The sequence below is a fragment of the Staurois parvus genome, unplaced genomic scaffold (assembly GCF_062004578.1).
Source record: "Staurois parvus isolate SC_StPar_1 unplaced genomic scaffold, SC_StPar_1.0 ptg000701l, whole genome shotgun sequence".
Taxonomy (NCBI): domain Eukaryota; kingdom Metazoa; phylum Chordata; class Amphibia; order Anura; family Ranidae; genus Staurois; species Staurois parvus.
The window spans coordinates 2553205-2572500 of NW_028318497.1; the positions used below are offsets into that span (position 1 = coordinate 2553205).

Consider the following 19296-nt stretch of genomic DNA (forward strand, 5'->3'; position numbering starts at 1 on the left):
GCATAAAAAGAGGCACATACTTTAGCTGTCAGGAAGGTTACAAAGTAAAGGGGGCCAAGTACTCCCCCATATCCAGAAGCAACAGGTATTTTCACAGACACTGTCACTTTGCTCTAATGGGCAACACTCTTTTTAAACCATTTGTTCAACAAAGATCTGGCAAAGAAAAATGTCAGTTGTGCTGTTTTATTTACCGTGATTGGATTGATCACATTTTAGGAGCCAAACATTTGGAAATTAACAACATTCCCAATGGTTACACACTTTTTACAATTGTGCTTTTTTTAAAGCAAATAACAATGATGTTTTTCAACCAGTCGGACTATGTTTAGCAGACACTGGGCTCCAAAGGATGTCACTAGTTTGTAATCCATTTACTTTGAAACGGACACGGTGTTATGGTCAAAACCAATTGTTTCGAAACCATCCAAGGATGGCTTTTTAAAAGGTTTGTGTTATTTTAACCAAAGAGAAGCCTTACCACTACAAAATCTGGCTTTTTACACTGTAGTGCAGTGCTATGTGTTTGTGAATGCTACAACATGCCTTTTGGAAAAGTCCAAATTTTCACTTGGCCTACCTTTGAAATGGTGGCTCATAGGGAAAACAAAGCTTGCCATTACAATAAGTGTACGAAAAATACATACCACATTAAGAAAGGAGATTAAGTGAACTCACCATTGTTTGCGGCTAACATGTCAATCATTCGACCTGGGGTACAAACTATTATCTCTGCACCTCGTTTTAATTCAGCAATCTTTAAGAAAAACAAAAAACAAAAAATGCTCAGCAAAAGCACATAAAAAAACATTTATTAAAGTGAACCTGTGCCCAGGTTATGCACACAAAAGCATTTACATTTTCTAAACAAGCAGTAAAAGGCATTTGTTTTAAACAAGCCCTCATTTGCCTCTGTGGTCCGCATGCTAGCCCTCTAATATAAAATAGAGCAGGCGTTTCTACCCAGAGTCTTTGTTGCTTCGTTCACACCATACGTGCAGAAAAACTGATAGAAACTGACATTATTATTAATATTATACAGTATTTATAAAGCGCCAATAGTTCACTCAGCGCTGTACATTACAAAGGGGGACAGAACATGTGACAGAACAATACCAATACAATGCAAAACATGAGGGGATTGAGGGCCCTGCTCTTTCAAGCTTACAATCTAGGAGGGAGGGGATAGTGGTACAGGAGGAGATAGCTGTGGGGGATGGAGTGGTAGGAAGAGTGGAGGAGGTTGGCAAGTTAGCAGGGGGTGGGGTAGGCTTCCCTGAAGAGATGGGTTTTCAGGGTGCGCCTAAAGGAGAGGAGAGTAGGTGATAGTCTGATGGGTTGGGGCAGGGAGTTCCAGAGAATAGGTGACACCCTGGAGAAGTCCTGGAGGCGGGCATGGGAGGAGGAGACCAGGGAACTAGAGAGAAGGAGGTCTTGTGAGGAGCGGAGTGTGCGTGCTGAGCGGTACTTGGATATTAGGTCAGTGATGTAGTTCGGGGCAGTATGGTGGACAGCTTTGTACGTCAGTGTTAGGATTTTGAATTTGATCCGATGCGCAATCGGAAGCATGCAGATTTCACTTGCAGAGACAGCAGTTTACATCCATCATTCGCGCTGCAATGATTTTTATACACGTTCCAGATTTCTGCGCAGAAAAAAATCTGCATGAGATACTAGTGTTGTGGTGTGAACAGGGCACATAGAAAATAACGGATTTTGTTGTGCCCTTGCAGACTGCGTGCAGCAAAACTCTGCACCATGATGTGAATGAGCCCAAAATCAGACCTCAATGGCAGAAAAACAACTGAACAAGTCAAAGGAGAGATCATCCTTCCCCAGCTTAAACAGGGTTTTCATGTTACAGTGAAGGAAATAAGTATTTGATCCCCTGCTGATTTGAATGTTTGCCCACTCACAAAGAAATGATCAGTCTAAAAATTGAATGATAGGTGTATTGTAACACTGAAACAGAATAGCAACAAAAAATTCAAAAGAAATGCATGTCTAACAAATTATGCACTGATTTGCATGTTCATGAGGGAAATACGTATTTGATCCCCTTTACAAAACATGACTTAGTACTTTGTGGCAAATCCCTTGTTGGCAAGGTTTGACAGTACATTGCCCCGTCCATCGTCCCTTGGATGTGGTGCAGTTGTCCTGTTCCGTTAGCAGAAAAACACCCCCAAAGCAGAATCTTTCCACCACCATGTTTGACAGTTGGGATAATGTTCTTGGGGTCATAGGCAGCATTCCTCCTCCTCCAAACACGGTGAGTTGAGTTGATGCCAAAGAGCTCAATTTTTGTCTTATCTGACTACAACACTTTCAACCAGTCCTCCTCTGCATCAGATGTTCAGTGGCAAACTTCAGACGGGCCTGGGCATGTGCTTTATTGAGCAGAGGGACCTTGCGAGCACTGCAGGTTTCCAATCCTTATGGGCATAGTGTGTTACCAATTGTTTTCTTGGTGACTGTGGTCCCAGCTGCCTGGAGATAATTGACAAGATCCTCGCGTGTAGTTCTGGAATGATTCCTCACTGTTCTCATGATCATTGACACTCCACGAGGTGAGATCTTGCATGGTGCACCAGACCTAGGGAGACTGACAGTTGTTTTGTGTTTCTTCCATTTGCGAATGATTGCACCAATTGTTGTCAGCTTCTCACCAAGATACTTGGCAATAGCTTGGTAGCCCAGTCCAGCATTGTGTAGGTCTACAGTCTTGTCCCTGACATCCTTGGACAGCTCTTTGGTCTTTGGCATGGTGGAGAGTTTGGAATCTGATTGTTTGATTGCTCCTGTGGACAGGTGTCTTTTATACAGGTAACAAAATTAGATTAGCAGCACTCCGTTTAAGAGACCGCTTCTAATCTCAGCTTGTTACAAGTATGAAAGACACCTGGTAGCCAGAAATCCTGCTAAATAATAGGGGATCAAATACTTATTTCCCTCATGAACATGCAAATCAGGGCATACTTTGTTAGACATGCATTTCTTTTTTGTTGCTATTCTACCTACCACTCGATTTTTAGACTGATCATTTCTTTGTGAGTGGACAAACCTTCAAAATCAGCAGGGGATCAAATACTTATTTCCTTCACTGTATACAGGTTGCGCACAACAAAGCAGTGAATGCTTAACCTCATTAGGACCCACCTGCTCGTCTCGATAACCTGCACTTTTTGTGTAGGGTTTTTTGGTGCTATTTCTGTACAACAACCTATGCACTTGAATGGGCTGCTCTACCTGTGGAAAAGTAGCTCATGAAGCATTCTGCCGTTTTCCAGTTTGCATGTTTTACAATGTATTTCCTAGCTACAACTGCGGTGTATTTCACAAAAATGGTACCATAAGTGCGACACGTGTTTTTCGAACATTCTAGAAACACATTCCTGGAATGCACAGATGTGAATGGAGCTTTAATATTGGAAATCTGAATGACATGGAGTCCTGTTGTATATTTGTACAACACACACCTAAAAAAATTAAACCTGACCAGGAAAGGTTCCATTATTATGTACCCGATATAGCAAGTGGGACAATAAAAGGAACTCTGCTCTGCCCCTCCAACGCTGACTGGAGCACAAGGCTGTGAAGAAGGCGGCTGGCTCAGACTCTCAGCGGCATGCTGAGAGGCTGGGTCAGCTGCTAAATCAGGCATCTGGGTGGATTCAGACATTGTTGGGATCCCTGCAGAGCCTGGACTGGCTTTGACATCAGCTGACAGCAGGTGCTAGCACTCCTGTTACCCAGAAAAGAAGGCCAAAAAAATCTTTGGCCATAAGTCGATTTAAAGAAAAGGACTTCCGAGGTAGCAGTCTAAAATACTGTCTGTACATCGGGCCACACCAGAGAGGCAGCAGGAGCTTAGAGAGGTAAATAAGTGGCTCAAGAACTGGTGCAAGGAGGAGGGTTTTGGGTTTATGGAGAACTGGACTAACTTTGGGGTTGGTTACCGGCTATACAGCAGAGTCAGCCAGCACTTACATGGGGAGGGCACAGCAGCTCTGTTGGGGGAGAAGATGGCCAGAAGTTTGGAGAAGCCTTTAACCATTTGCCGCCCGTCCTATAGCTGAATGGCGGACGGCAAATGTCATCGGCGTCCTCCCGCACATGTGCAGATTGCGCTCCTGCACTTCAAAAAAACTCGCCATGCCTCTTATGAAGTACGTCGGACTGTCTACTTTGCAAAAAGGGGTCAATTGGGGGATATCTGTACTGTTCTGACATTCTTAGACCTCAAGAAATTAGATTGGCTGCCAGTACTTCAGGATTGATCAATATTCAGATCTATACCATAGTTTGTGAACTCTATAACTTTCCTACAAACTAAAAAATACATCCTAATTTGGGTTATTTTCACCAAAGACATGTAGTAGAATACATCTCGGCCTAAATTTATGAAGAACAATTATTAATTTGCAAACTTTTATAACAGAAACAAAGAAACATTTTTGTGTTTTTTTTGTTAATTTAGCAAAAAATAAAAACTCCAGTGGTGATTAAATACCACCAAAAGAAAGCTCTAGTTGTGTGAAGAAAATGATAAATTTTAGTGCCTGGGCCGGAAGGTGTAAAATTGCCCAGTATTGAATTGGTTAAACAAAGGTGTGTAGGTGTGTGTGTGTTGAACAAAGGTTAAGTGCCAGAGGTGTGCAAAGAAAAAAAAAAATAATATGTACAAGTACAAATAAAAAGGCATGTACAAATGCTAGACATCTGGATAATAAAATGAAAGAACTAGAACTTCTGATACATGAGGAGAATTTTGATTGTGGGAATATCAGAAACCTGGTTTGACAGTACATGTGGCTTGCAACTGTCTATGGGTACTCTCTGACAGAACAGGCAGAAGAGGAGGGAGGGGTGTGCCTGTATGGCCTGATGGTGAATATGATGGATGACATTGCTAACGGGCTAGATCCAGAAGATGGAGTACACATTTGGATATGCATCAGATATAACACTTTACTGAAGAGAAATCTTACATTTATAGTTTAGTTTCCAGCCAATGATACAAGTAGAACATATTCCTTTCCTGAAGGATCATATTTAGGGACTTTTTGCACCACGTTTTTGCTCATAGCCAATATTACAGAATCCGGGATCCGTCTCACACAATTTACAAGTTCAAGGATAAATGAGAATGTTAAATACATTTGCAATATTGACAGGGTGGTATGGAGCCTAGGATTGATTTTGTAATTGTATATATGTATAATAAAGCGTTTTTTTTTTTTAATATAATGCATTAGTTTGATCAGGGGTCTCCAAACTATTGCCCTCCAGCTGTTGAAGTACTACAAATCCCATCATGCCACTGCCTCTGGGAGTTTTGCCTGTGGTTGTCAGAGCCTTGCAAGGCCACATGGGACTTGCAGAACCTCAACACCTGTGCAAAACCATTGCACAGAGCAGGTGTGACAAACCGTCCCTTTGTGATACCATTTTGCCCTTTCTGTTCTGGTTTTCTTCCCTTTTTAAAGCTGGACATGTTTCACAGACATTCTACACTGTTTGTTTAGGGTAATGTGACCTTGTAGTCATTCACCTCTAATAGAGTTTATACTGTATTGTTGTATTGTAGGGTTTGTTGTGGGTGGGGAAAACCTGGTGCCAGGCTGCCTGGTGGGGTGAAGTTGCATATACTGAACTGTGTTTAATAAAGAGTCATTCATTTTCACCCTACACGAAGTTCAGACTCCTGTTTTGGGAGAGCAGGGAAGGGAGTGTTTTGAGCTATATTACCTGCCTTGGCAGAGCACTGGAAGCCTCGCTGGAAAAGGGGACCATTGGCTGAGACGCACTGCTCCGCATGAGGAAGCCCAGGCGGAACGGTTCCGCCACAGCAGGTAAGTATGATACGTTTTGTTATTTAAAAAGGAACCTTTAGTATCACTTTAATGTTGATAAATGTAAAGTTATGCTCTTGGGGCTAAAAGAATGCATCATACAAAGGAGAACAGCTTGGAAAGTCAACGGTAGTGAAGGATCTGGGTGTTCTGGTAGATCATAGACTAAATAGTACAAGTCTTTGGTAACACCTCATCTGGAATATGCAGTTCAATTTTGGCCACCAGTTCCCAAAATGTATATTGGGGAACTGAAGAAAGGGCAGAGAAAGGCAACCAAACTGATAGGAGATATGGAGGGATATATGAGGAAACATTAGCTGAACTGAATTTATTCTAGTTTGAGAAGAAGCAATTCAGGGGGGATATGATCAACATGTATAAATACATAAGTGGTCCATATAGTGAACTTGGTGTTATTCATTTTCAGGTCATTACAAAGGACAAGGGGCACTCTCTACATCTGGAGGAAAAGAGACTTAACCACCAACTAAGAAAAGGCTTCTTCACAGTAAGAGCTGTAAATATATGGAATAGACTAGCTCAAGAACTGGTTCTGGCCAGCTTAGATTTAAAAAGGAAAAAAAAAAAAAAAAGGGCTGGATGCATTCCTAAATGCACAAAATATAAATAGATACTAAATTTTTGAAGTAATAATACCTGAGGTAGTTGATCCAGGGAATATCCGATTGCCTCATGGGGGATGAGGAAGGATTTTTTCCTCCCCACTAGAGTGAATTGGATCATGCTTTATTTTTATTTTTTTCTGCTTTCCTCCGGATTAAGTGAGTATAGGACACTATATATGGAGGATATTTGTGTGTGTTTCATTGGTTGAACTAGATGGACTAGTGTCTTTTTTTCGACCCATTTAAAATATGCATTTATAGATGGACAATTGGTTCCAGGATACAAGAGAGGGGGAAAGGAGTGTTTTTTTCTTGTATTTGGTTGTATTATCTTGGCCAGTTTTTGAGAGGGAATTTATTTGTATTGATTTACAAGGAAAATAATTTTTACTTTACAATTGATATTATTACTGGTCAGCATATCAATTTTTTAAGTTAGCAATTATTTTTTTACTTAAAGTTTTGGAGAGTTATACAATAACCAAGGGCTGGTAATTTATGTCTCGGCCAGGTTTTTATCGTTTTCCGATGCTTTAAGTTATAAATCAGCAGAGCTGAGAAAAGGAGACTGTCCTCCTAAGATACAAGCAAAAATCTGACACATACTGGTAGTAGGCATGGTTATATATAGGGCTGGCCCTCATTTTTTTTTTTGTTAGTGTCAATTCCTACTGTAAGTGAAAGTATAACCCAGAGGTATAAGATTTCTTGTGTTGCTCAAAAGATAAAGTAATTCCCTTTAACTATAAAAACAAAATGATAAAAAAGGGATCTACAGGGGGGTTAAACAAAAAAAATGGAAGCACTACATTATTTGCAAGTGTGAAAGTGATGACGTGTTTCACATTGAAAGCAGAAGTGATGTAACATTCTTTTGCTTCAGCTGTGTAATGAAACACCTAACAGGTGGGAAACCTCACTTTCGTCATTCACTGCGTGCCCTCTTTGAAGCGCAGTAAGCTCTGACATGACTCCCTATTACTAGCAGCACACACAGTAAAGGACAAAAGTGAGGCTTCTCGCCTGTTAGCTAGGCGTCTCATCACAAGAATGTTACATTATTATTATTATTATTATAATACAGTATTTATATAGCCCCAAAAGGTTTGCCAAGCGCTGTACATTATAGTGGGGGACAGTACATGAGACAATACAGTAACAAAACAATACACGAGGGGTTCGAGGGCCCTGCTCTTTTGAGCTTACAATCTAGGAGGGAGGGGATAGTGGCACAGGAGGAAGTGGCTGTGAGGGATGGAGTGGTATGAGGAGTGGAGGAGATCGGCAGTTAGGTGAGGGTGGGGTAGGCTTCCCTGAAGAGATGGGTTTTCAGGGTGCGCCTAAAGGTGAGGAGGATAGGTGACAGTCTGATGGATTGGGGTAGTGAGTTCCAGAGGATGGGGGAAGTCCTGGAGAAGTCCTGCAGTCGGGCGTGGGTGGTGGAGACCAGGGAGCTAGAAAGTAGGAGGTCTTGTGAGGAGCGAAGATTACGGGTTGGGAGGTATTTGGGTATCAGGTCGGTAAGGTAGTTTGGGGCAGCGTTATGAATGGCTTTGTATGTCAGTGTTAGTAGTTTGAATTTGATGCATTGGGCAATCAGGAGCCAGTGGAGGGAATGACAGAGGGGGGTGGCAGAAGAGGAGCGGTTGGTAAGGTAGATGAGTCTGGCCGCTGAGTTCAGGATAGACTGAAGCGTGGATAGTCTGTGATGAGGTAGGCCGGTGAGGAGGGAGATGCAGTAGTCCAGGCGTGAGATAATGAGGGAGTGAACGAGTTGTTTAGTAGTGTCTGGGGTTAGGAACGTATGTATTTTGGAGATGTTACGGAGGTGGAGCCTGCATGAGCTTGCTAGCGATTGGACATGGGGTTGGAAGGACAGGTTTGAATCTAGAGTGACACCTAGGACTTTGGCTTGCGGGGTGGGACTGATGGTGGCGTTGTTGGTCGGGATGGAGGGGGGGGGGGGCGCAGGCTGGGGGGAAAATTAGGAGCTCAGTTTTTGAAAGGTTCAGTTTGAGGAAGCGGAGCGACATCCAGTCTGATATGTCGTTCAACAGGTGGGTGATACGGGCAGAGACTGAAGGGGTGAGTTGAGGGGTGGAGAGGTAAATTTGCGTGTCATCGGCGTAGAGGTGATAGTTGAAGCCGTGGGAGTGTATCAGTTTGCCAAGGGAGGAGGTGTAGATGGAGAAGAGAAGGGGCCCGAGGACAGAGCTTTGGGGGACCCCAACAGAGAGGGGGAGAGAGGGGGAGGTGGTAGCGTTATAGGTAACGCTGAAGGAGCGTTGGGAGAGATAGGAGAAGAGCCAGGAGAGAGCGGAGTCTCTGATGCCGAGGGAGTGTAGTTTATCGAGGAGGAGGGGGTGGTCAACTGCGTCGAAGGCCGCGGAGAGGTCAAGGAGTAAGAGGAATGAGTAGTGGCCATTAGCTTTGGCGGTTAGCAGGTTATTAGTGATTTTGAGTAGGGCGGTTTCGGTGGAGTGTAGGGGATGGAAGCCAGACTGTAGTGGATCGAGGAGGTTGTTGTCAGTGAGGTGGGAGCTTAGGCAATTGTAGATTAAGCGCTCAAGGATCTTGGAAGTGAATGGCAGCAGGGAGATGGGTCTAAGGTTGTTCAGGTCAGTGGGGTCCATGGAGGGTTTTTTGAGTATGGGGGTGATGTGCGCGTGCTTTAGGGGGGAGGGGAATGCACCAGTACAGAGGGAGAGATTGAAGATGTGGGTGAGGGAGCGTAGGATGGAGAGGGAGGGTGCCCGGAGTAGTTGTGTGGGGACAGGGTCAAGGGGGCAAGTGGTGAGGTGGGCTTCTTTGAAGACCTTGGTGACCTCCTCAGTGGTGGCAAGGCTGAAGGAGCGGAGTGTTGGGGGGGTTATGGTGTGCGGGATGTTAAGGGTGGTGGGGGGCAGGGCGGTTGCGAGGTCAGAGGAGGGGAGAGTTGGAGGGGTTGTAGTGGGAGGGAGGCTAGGTGGGGAAGTAGGTGGAGCATTGGCAATGTTCTTACGGATTGCGTCAATCTTATTTTGGAAGTGAATGGCAATCTCGTGGGCGGTGAGTGAGGTACTGGGTGGGGGTGGGGGGAGGAGAGAGTAGGGAGTTGAAAGTGGAGAAGAGCCAGCGAGGATTGGAGGAGAGGGTGTTGTTGAGGGTTACGAAGTACGTTTGTTTGGCGGCTTGGAGGGAGGAGGTGTAGGTGAGGAAGGTGGATTTGTAGAGGGAGAATGCTTGAGGGGATTTGGTTTTGCGCCATAATCGTTCCAGCGTGCGACTGCATCGTTTAAGATGTTTAGTGTGGTCGTTCTGCCAGGGTTGAAGCGGTCGGGGTCTAATGCTACGTCTGGTTAAGGGTGCTAAGGAGTCTAGGGCAGCTGATAGCGTGTTATACGCAGCAGTGGCCAGGTAAGGGCATGACAGTGGACGGATACTGTCGTACAGTCGGCTGCAGAGTGGAGAGGGGCCGGGTTCAGGTTGCGGAGACTATGGCTGGTGAAGGTTTGACGTTTGGGGGGGAGGTGTTGGAGGACGGGGAGATGGAGAAGGTAATGAGGTTGTGGTCAGAGAGAGGGAAAGGGGTGTTAGTGAGGTTGTGGGGGGTGCAGAGATGGGAGAAAGCGAGGTCCAGGGTGTTCCCGCCGGTGTGGGTGGAGGACTGCGTGCAAATGAAGAGGTTAAGTGGAGGAGTTTGGATGTAGCCGGGTTGTTGACATTGAGAGGGATATTGAAGTCACCAAGGATGATGGTGGGGAGCTCAGAGGAGAGGAAGAAGGGCAGCAAGGCGGAAAAGTCATCAAAGAAGCGGGATACGGGTCCAGGGGGAAAATAGATTACTGCAATCCTCAGAGGGGTGGGGCAGAGGAGTCGGATGCAATTCTGCTTTCAACACGAAATGTGTCATCACTTTCAAACCAACCAATCATGTAGTGTTTCCATTTATTTGTCTAACCCCTGTATATTACTGGTTACCAAATTATCCACAATATCAGTAAGACATTACAGAGGGTTGATTACATTCTTTGTGTTACCTGCTCACTGATGCCTGTTCCTCCATACACACAAACTACTCTCAGTCCCAGTGGCTTGGAGAATTTCTTGCACTCTTTTGTTATTTGCAAAGCAAGCTCTCTTGTTGGAGTCATTATAACAGCTGAAAATGAGAGGGCAACTTAGCATTAACAAGAATCTTTTACAGTTCAACTGTAGTTATTTTCAGTTAATTATATACCCTATTAGCCACAATATAAAACAATTTTATATGCAATTATTGCCTACAAAAACAAGTTATTACCTTAAAAATAATGAAGACTTCAACTCTGTGATGCACAATGTGCAGAAAGGATATTTGTGTAAGGGGCTCTCCTGGCTATTCATGTTATTTCATAATGACATGTGCAGGCTTTGGAGACCTTTCCCAGGATTCCCACTTCTGCATTCACTTAGGCTTACATTAGCATAAACAATTTATGCCTTTTTTAGTCACTCATTCTAAAAAATACCCCTGAACTGCCATGTCAGTACAGGTTGTTGCAACTTCTTTCAGTAAATTGGGGGGTGGGGGGAGGAAAAAAAAAAAAAGATTTTTATACTCACCATTTTGGAGTCTGCAAGGGCACAGGTTATACCCTACCTCAATCTTTTAGCAAAGCAGTATCAAGAGCCTGATCAAAAAACACAACGGTGTAGGACATGCGACCCTCAAAGGACTCCAGGTAAAGGATTTTGCAGGAGTACAAAAATCTTTCTTTTTCATCCAACAAGGAACACAGGAGTCTAACTTTCAGGAAGTCCAAAAGTAATCCAACTGAGGGATAGGCAACACAGAAACCAACTGCTACCAATTCCAAGGCCAAAAAATAGATGAGCTGCCTGCAGTTTAGAGTCAGACCTTGCACCAAAAGCAAGCATTCTATTTTTTTTTTATAAATGTTTATTAATTTTCAACCAAATACAAATTACAGTCATTTTCTCCAATTAAAAAGACATCAAAACAATATCATTCTACCACCATAATTATCTACCTGATAAAAACAATCTTTATTACTCCCCCCCCGCGTCCCATCCTCCCTCCCCCCCACTCTGCATTTTCGCTCTTCTACACTATAGAAAACATTCAAAATATATCTGGAATCCATCTAAAGGGGTATTACATCTTCATATATTTCACCTTCTCTCTATGATCTTCCCATTTTTTCCATTTTTTATAATATAACTCCATCTTATCTATATGCATATAATAAAGTCTTTCCGTCTCACAAATCTGATTCACTCTAACCATCCAGTCCTCCTCTGTCGGTGCTTCCTTTTTTTTTCCAAAACCTAGGTATCAAGCTCTTCGCTGCACTCAAAAAATGCCATATGCCCAAATCCTTAAATAATTTCAATGGAAGCTCTGTGTTATGTAAAAGACATAGCTCTGGGTCTAATCTAATGTTAATTTCAGTGATCTTCTCTACTAAATGAATTATTTTCTGCCAAAATATTTGTATTTTTGAACATTCCACCATATATGATATAACGTGCCTATTTCTCCACAGCTCCTCCAACACATTGGTGAAATCTCCCCATTCATTTTGTGCTCCACTTTCGGTGTAATGTGCCATCTTACCAAACACTTATAATTTAATTCCACCTCTCTCATACTAATATTTTTGTGAATTAATCTATATATTTTACTCTGCATCTCCTCATCCATTTCCTTTCCTAAATCTCTTTCCCATTTCTCTATATATATTGGTTTTGTGCTCGTGTCTAACTCAGTGAAAATCTTATATATTTTAGCGACTCCATGTTTCCCGTCACCCCGTGCTTCCAACAACCTGTCAAATGGGTTCCAATCCTTTCTAGTTCTCAAAGGCTTCGGGAGACTCCCAACAAAATGCTTTAATTGGTGATATCGTATCTCATCCATTCTATTGAAAACTTCTTTTTTCTTTACCAGCTCCTTATATGATCCCAATTCCTCCCCCACCATTAGGTCTCTCAGTTGCGCATCCTGCTTTATAATCCATTTCCCTGTGATGTCTTCTCTCCCCAAGGCAAAATATTCTGTATTCCTTAGTGACATTAACTGTGAATTAAAAACCCAACCCTTTTGTCTATGTAATATTTCCCATACTCTTAAGATGATTACAGTGTACAAACGTGTGTTAACATCCAATCCCCTATATTGTGCTGGCACCCATACAACCCTACTTAAATTTGTTTCACTCAGTGTATTTTCGATTTTGACCCAACTTTTCCCTGGATTATGAGTCCAGTCAAAAATTCTCGCAATTATTACAGCTTTATAGTATCTCTTAAAATCTGGTAAACCTAAACCACCTCTCTCTTTATTTCTAGTCAGCATTTCATAACATATTCTAGGGTTTTTTGTTCCTCCATATATATCTCGTTATTTTTTTTGAGTTCTTTAAAATATGCCTCTGGAAGTTTGATTGGGATCATTTGAAATTTATATAAAACTTCAGGCACAATTACCATTTTTATCAGATTTATGCGACCTATCAAAGACGGATTTCCACTTCCCAATCTCTTTAATTCTTCTTTAATCTCATTTAATAATGAAATATAATTAGATTTATACATGTTTTTAATTGAGGTGGACATTTTTACCCCTAAATACTTTAATTCTTTCCAAACAAAGGGGAAATCCTCTTGTATTTTTTCTTTTTCACTGTTTTTAAGGTTTAGATTTAAGATTTCGGTTTTTGTCGGGTTAATTTTTTCCCATATTCCATATTCCTTCAGTGTCCTCATTAGATTTGGAAGTGATATCCTAGGATTTCCAACATAGAACAACAAGTCATCCGCATAGGCCGCCACCTTATGTTCTCTATCTCCTACCCATATTCCCTTTATATCTATGTTCTTCCTTATTGTAGATATTAATGGTTCCAACGCCAGCACATACAACAATGGGGACAGTGGGCATCCCTGTCTTGTTCCATTTGACATCTCGAAAAGCTCCGATCTTCCTCCGTTAACCGTGATAGCTGCTGAAGGTCTCCTATATAACTTTCCAATCCACTTTCTCATTCTATCTCCCAACCCTAGCGCTTCCAAGGTGTCCATCATAAATCCCCAGTTCACTCTATCAAATGCTTTCTCGGCATCAATTGACATTAACAACACCGGGGTTTTCCCTTTTTTACCTTCCTGAATGAGCAACAATGATCTCATCCCGTTGTATCTAACCTCTCTCCCCGGGACAAAGCCCACCTAGTCCCCCATGTATCCAGTCCGGCATCAAATCCTTCAGCCTATTTGCCAAAACCTTTGCGTACAGTTTAGTATCTACATTCAACAGTGTAATTGGTCTATAACTTGCACACTGAGAGGGATCCTTATCTTCCTTATGAATTAGTACTAGATTAGCCTGTAGAGATTCTCCCCTCATTTCCAACTCACCTCCCAGAGCATTCATGTACATCTTCAATTTGGGTATTAGCAACTCTTTGTATTTTTTATAATATTTTACAGTATACTAATCTGGCCCCGGGCTTTTCCCCGTCGTGGTACTTTTTAATGCTGTTTTTATTTCCTCTAACGTAATTTCTGATTCTAGGGAGTTCAATTGTACTTCACTCAAATTTAATAGACCTGCATTTTTTAAGTATGTTCTTCTTTTTTTTCTATTTACTATTTCGACTTTATTTAAAGTATCCTGGGGTATGATATTATACAGCTTACTATAATATTCCTTGAATACGCTAGCAATGTCTTTAGTTGAGTGAACCAGTTCACCCTTGGGGTTTTTTATTTTTTCTATATAATTCCTATTTTTCTTTTTCCTTAAGGCTCTCATTAAATACTTTCCCGGCCTATCTCCCCATCTATACCTTTCACTTATTACTTTATTAAAGACTCTTCTTTTTTCCTCTTCCATCACATTCTCTAATTCTTCTTTCTTTTTTATTATTTTCTGCATTATCTCCTTAGATATTTTCCTTTTATGAGCCTGTTCAAGATCGAATATTTCACTTAGAAGTCCGTTGATCTTTTCCCTCCTTTCTTTTTTCTTTTTTGCCCCTATTGCAATAAGTAGCCCTCTAATGTAGGCCTTATGGGCCTCCCACAACGTAGCAACCGACACGTCCTCTGTATCGTTCTCCACAAAAAATCGTTTAATTTCCATTTCGATCTTGCGATCGATCTCTTGATCCAGAAGAAGTGCCTCATTCATCCTCCAAACTAAGCCTCCTCTCTGCCCCATCTGGACTTCATTGCAACCAGGGCATGATCTGATAAAGAACTTACTTCAATTTTTACTTCCACCACAGACTCTATAAATCGATGTTCTACCAGTATATAATCCAATCTAGAATAAGTCTCATGTACGTGTGAGAAAAAAGTATAATGTCTATCTTTCATATGCCCAATTCGCCATATATCCACCAACTGGCATTCATGCATCCATTTCTTGAATGATCTCAGGGACCCGCTTTCCTCCTTACTCACAGAAGTAGTATCGATCCGCAGGTCCATACAAACATTAAAGTCTCCAGCCACTATCAGACAGCCCCTTTTAAAATCCATCAACTTCTTCAATACTCCCCTCAAAAATATCTCCGGTTTCTTATTTGGGCAATATATGCTGGCTATTGTACCATCTGGAACCTTCCATCTGGATCCGTTATTCTCTTCTCCAACTCAAACCTTATATTCTTTGCAAAGCCTATTGCTACCCCTTTTGCTCTTTTAATTGGTGAATCTGCATAATACCATACCGGGAAATATCTAGTCTTCAGCCTAACATTTGACTCAATCCCCAAGTGTGTCTCCTGCAGGAAAACCACCGAAGATGTTCTGTGTTGCAATTCTTTAAACAACCTAAATCTCTTCCCAGAACTACACAACCCCTTTACATTATAAGTTACAAACTGGACTTCTTCCATATTTCCCTACACCTGTTAACTCCTTCTGTCTTCTTCCACTCCTCTACCATCTCCTCCTATTCCGCAGAGTGTTACCCCTAATACCCATATCCCAACCCTCTCCCATCCCTCCTCCAGCCCCCTCCCATCCCCCCTCTCTTCCTCCTTAGGCCTCTTATTTGCCTATGAATCATTTGTGGTAAAAGTCCCACCTTTGATTCCAACCTTGGGGTTTTGCTCCGCCCATGTACCGCTCACCTTCCCCCCCTCCTCCCCAGTGTCTATCTATAAACTTTCTTTTTTCCCTTCTAACTAGCTGCCACTCCTCCTTTCCCAAAGCGCATGACTCTCCCTCCTCCTCTTCCCATCCCGGTATCTCCATTTGCTGCAGTTCAAATTTATCACAGAAGTCTTTCATATCTTCAGGATATCTTAGAAATGCTGTGACTCCATCCCTCCATCCAATTAAACAAGCTGAGCGACCCCATCTATATTGCACATTATGCTTTTTCAACAATTCTAGTAGGGGTTTCAATGATCTCTTTCTTCTCAATGTCCCGGCTGCTAAATCTGCAAAAATTTGAATATTTTTTCCTCCATACTTAATATTTGTTCTTCCTTTAATCTTCTTCCATATCTCCTCTTTGTCTCCATAATTATGGAATTGAACAATTATATCTTTTGATTTTTCTGAGCCTTTTTCTTGATGAAACTTCCCTATCCTATACACTCCATCCAATTTAAACGTCTCCGCCACAGATCAGTCCATTATGGAGTTCAAAATTTTACATGTTGTCTCCTTTAAATCTTCGCCCTGTAACAGCTCTGGGACTCCTCTTATTCTAAGGTTATTCTCCTTTCCCTATTTTCTTGATCCTCCATCATATAAAGCAGTCTTTTTTGTTCTCTCCTGATATATATTATCCATTTCTCTAATTTTGGAATGATTTGGGCATGATTTTTAACTTTTTCCTCCGTTTCTTCCACTCTAACAACTGCCCCATTTCTTTCCGAATTATCCCCATCTCTTGCTTTATTGATTTTTCCAAGTTTTTAAACATCTCCGCCATTTCCTTTTTATTTGGTATTTGCAGTTCCTTTTTCAGTTTCTCTCAGCTCCATTCCTTCCATTATTTGTTGACTACTATTAACCAATCCCAGGGACGATCTCGAACTATTATCCATACTTATTTCCAGTTCACTCTTTTCACTTACTCCCTGAGCTCTTTCTGGAGTCAAATTCCCCTGTGATGTGTACTTCTTAATCGTACCAGTTTGGGAATTCTTGGGCCCACACCCTTTAATGTTATTGCCTATCATGTCGCTTATGGGACTTTTTTTCACTTTCCTTTCTTTTTCTAGGGCCAGGCAATAACTTTCTTTCTTCCACACCTTCAGACCCTCTCTAGGAATCCCCTTCTTCCTTTTTAAACTGGGTATCTCATTCAATAAATTAGAACAGTCAGAAATACCAGCACATAAGAAGACTAGTAGCTCTCACTCCCCCACCTCTATGGAGCGGCATCCACATTTGCAATCCTTTGTTGTCTGGTCTCCTGTGGCCGTATCCTCTCTTTAGGGGGATTCCTTTGGGCCCCTTTTTCTTTCTTTTTTTTACCCCCGAGTCCCCTGGGAACAGATTAGGGACGAAAGCCGGCGTTTCACCGGCTCCCTAGGACGCCAGCCGGCTTCTCCTTCTCCCAGCATTCCTCCACGGCAACCCACGTGGTCACGCCGCCTCTCTTCGTTGCCTGGCAACCCTACGCTTCCTCCGCCATTACCGCTGTCAAGTCTCAGGGGGACGGGAGCCTCGTCGCCTCACTCCGGTCAAACCACCATATCACCGCCGGGACACCACTTCCATACAGGTTAGTCTCCTGCCGTACTCCAGCACAGCTATTTAGAATCATCCAAGACCCTTTAGGGAGGATAGGTGGGGGAGGCTAATGGAGAGTGCTTACTCCACACTCTCCTGTGCTGCCATGTTCAGGCTCCTCCCCCAGATAGGACACCGTGCATCGCAAGCATTCTATTAACCCAAAATTAATACCCTGATGGAACTCAGAGAATATGTAAACACAAGACCAGGTGGCAGGCTTAAAAATAGGTTTGCTGGATGACAAAAAGCCCTAGAAACACTTACAGTTCTAGTAGTGTGCCTTGGCAACAAAGGGTGGAACCAGATCCTTTTAGACCAGGGGTGTCAAATTGCGGACCTCCAGCTGTTGTAGAACTGCAAATCTCTTGAGGCACTGCAGAGCTGACAATTAAAAGCATGACTCCAAAAGGCAGAGGCATGATGGAGCTTATAGTTTCTGAACAGCTGGCGGGCCGCAGTTTCACACCTGTGCCTTAGACCATCAGCTTGGATGTTTGTACCCACCTAGTGTTGGTGGGACAAGAACCCCCCCCCTTTTACTGGGGTCATATGGAATGACAAAAAGGATATCAGTCTTTCTAAAAGAAGCAGTGGTCGAAACTCTCATAGCCTGAAACAGGTCCAGATAAAGTCTTTGGTGAAAGAGCCAGACAGAAGGAAGAAATAATTATTTTCTGATTGAGGTGAACGGCAGAGAATACTGTAGGCAAGAAGAATCCTGGGCCTCAAGATCACCTTAGTCCCTCTGCAAACCAGAAAGGGTTCTCTTGCAAGATAAAGCTGGCATTTCAGACATTAGCTTTGCAGACATGATGGTAACTGCATCTATGACAGACTTTAAAAACGGAGTCCATAGCCATGTCCAAAACATTTAGAAAAAGCGGTTACGCACATAGATGCATTAAAAAACCAAATACTGGTCACCATTCCAAGGTATTTCCACTTATTTCTATGGAATTAAAAACACACAAATCTGCCCAATTTTGAGCGACAAAGAAAGCTCCAGAACCTATTTGAGCTTCATCTGTTTGGCTTCAGGCAACTTGAAGTGGAGATGTGAACCATCTCCATTGTTTTTTTTTTTTTTTTTTTTTTTTTTTAGTGTTTTGGAGCTTCGAGCTACAAATCGCTCAGGTGTGAATGGGGCCTAAAAGTACATTTGTAACTTGTACATAAGTATGTATAAAATAATAAATATATACACAATCTCAGAGAAGTGCATACACCCCTCACATTTTTGTAAAAATTTTAATTATATCCTTTCATGCAACAACACTGAAGAAATGACACTTTACTACAATGCAAAGTAGTAAGTGTACAGCTTGTATAACAGTGTAAATTTGCTGTCCCCTCAATATAACTCTACACACAGCCATTAATGTCTAAACCGCAAGCAATAAAAGTGAGCACATACCCTAAGTGAAAATGTCCAAATTGGGCCCAAACTGTCAATATTTTGTGTGGTCACCATTATTTTTAATGGTGACCACACAACTTAACCCTCGGGGGAATGGAATTCACAGGTTGCCACTGGAGTCCATCCACTCCCCCATGACGACATCACGGAGCTGGTGGAGGTTTGAGTCTGCAGCAAGCCAGTGGTCATCTTGGAGGTGTGTTTGGGGTCGGGGATCATGCTCTGCTTCAGCATGTCACAGTACATGTTGGCATTCATGGTTTCCTCAATGAACTGTAGCTCCCCAGTGCTAGCAGCACTCATGCAGCCTTAGTCCATTACACTCCCACCACCATGCTTGACTGTAGACAAGACACACTTTTCTTTGTACTCCTCACCTGGTTGCCGCCACACATGCTTGACACCATCTGAACCAAATCAGTTTATCTTGGTCTCATCAGACCACAGGACATGGTTCCAGTAATCCATGTCCTTAGTCTGCTTGTCTTCAGCAAACTGTTTTTGGTCTTTTTGTGCATCATCCTTAGAAGAGGCTTCCTTCTGGGATGACAACCATGCAGACCAATTTAATACAGTGTGTGGCGTATGGTCTGAGCACGGACAGGCTGACCCTCCCTCCACTCCTTCAACTTCTGTAGCAATGCTGGCA

General features: G+C 42.5%; 1 protein-coding gene across 1 annotated transcript in view; it reads right to left on the reverse strand.

The window, feature by feature from the left end:
* Positions 1-19296, reverse strand: part of DDX46 (DEAD-box helicase 46) — a gene marked incomplete at its 5' end in the record, with an annotated part of 198723 nt that overhangs the window by 129064 nt on the left and 50363 nt on the right. Inside the window, 2 exons of the mRNA XM_089653132.1 lie at positions 679-757; positions 10504-10625. Of these exons, the coding sequence (XP_089509258.1) occupies positions 679-757; positions 10504-10625 (201 nt within the window). The remainder of the gene's footprint in view (positions 1-678; positions 758-10503; positions 10626-19296) is intronic.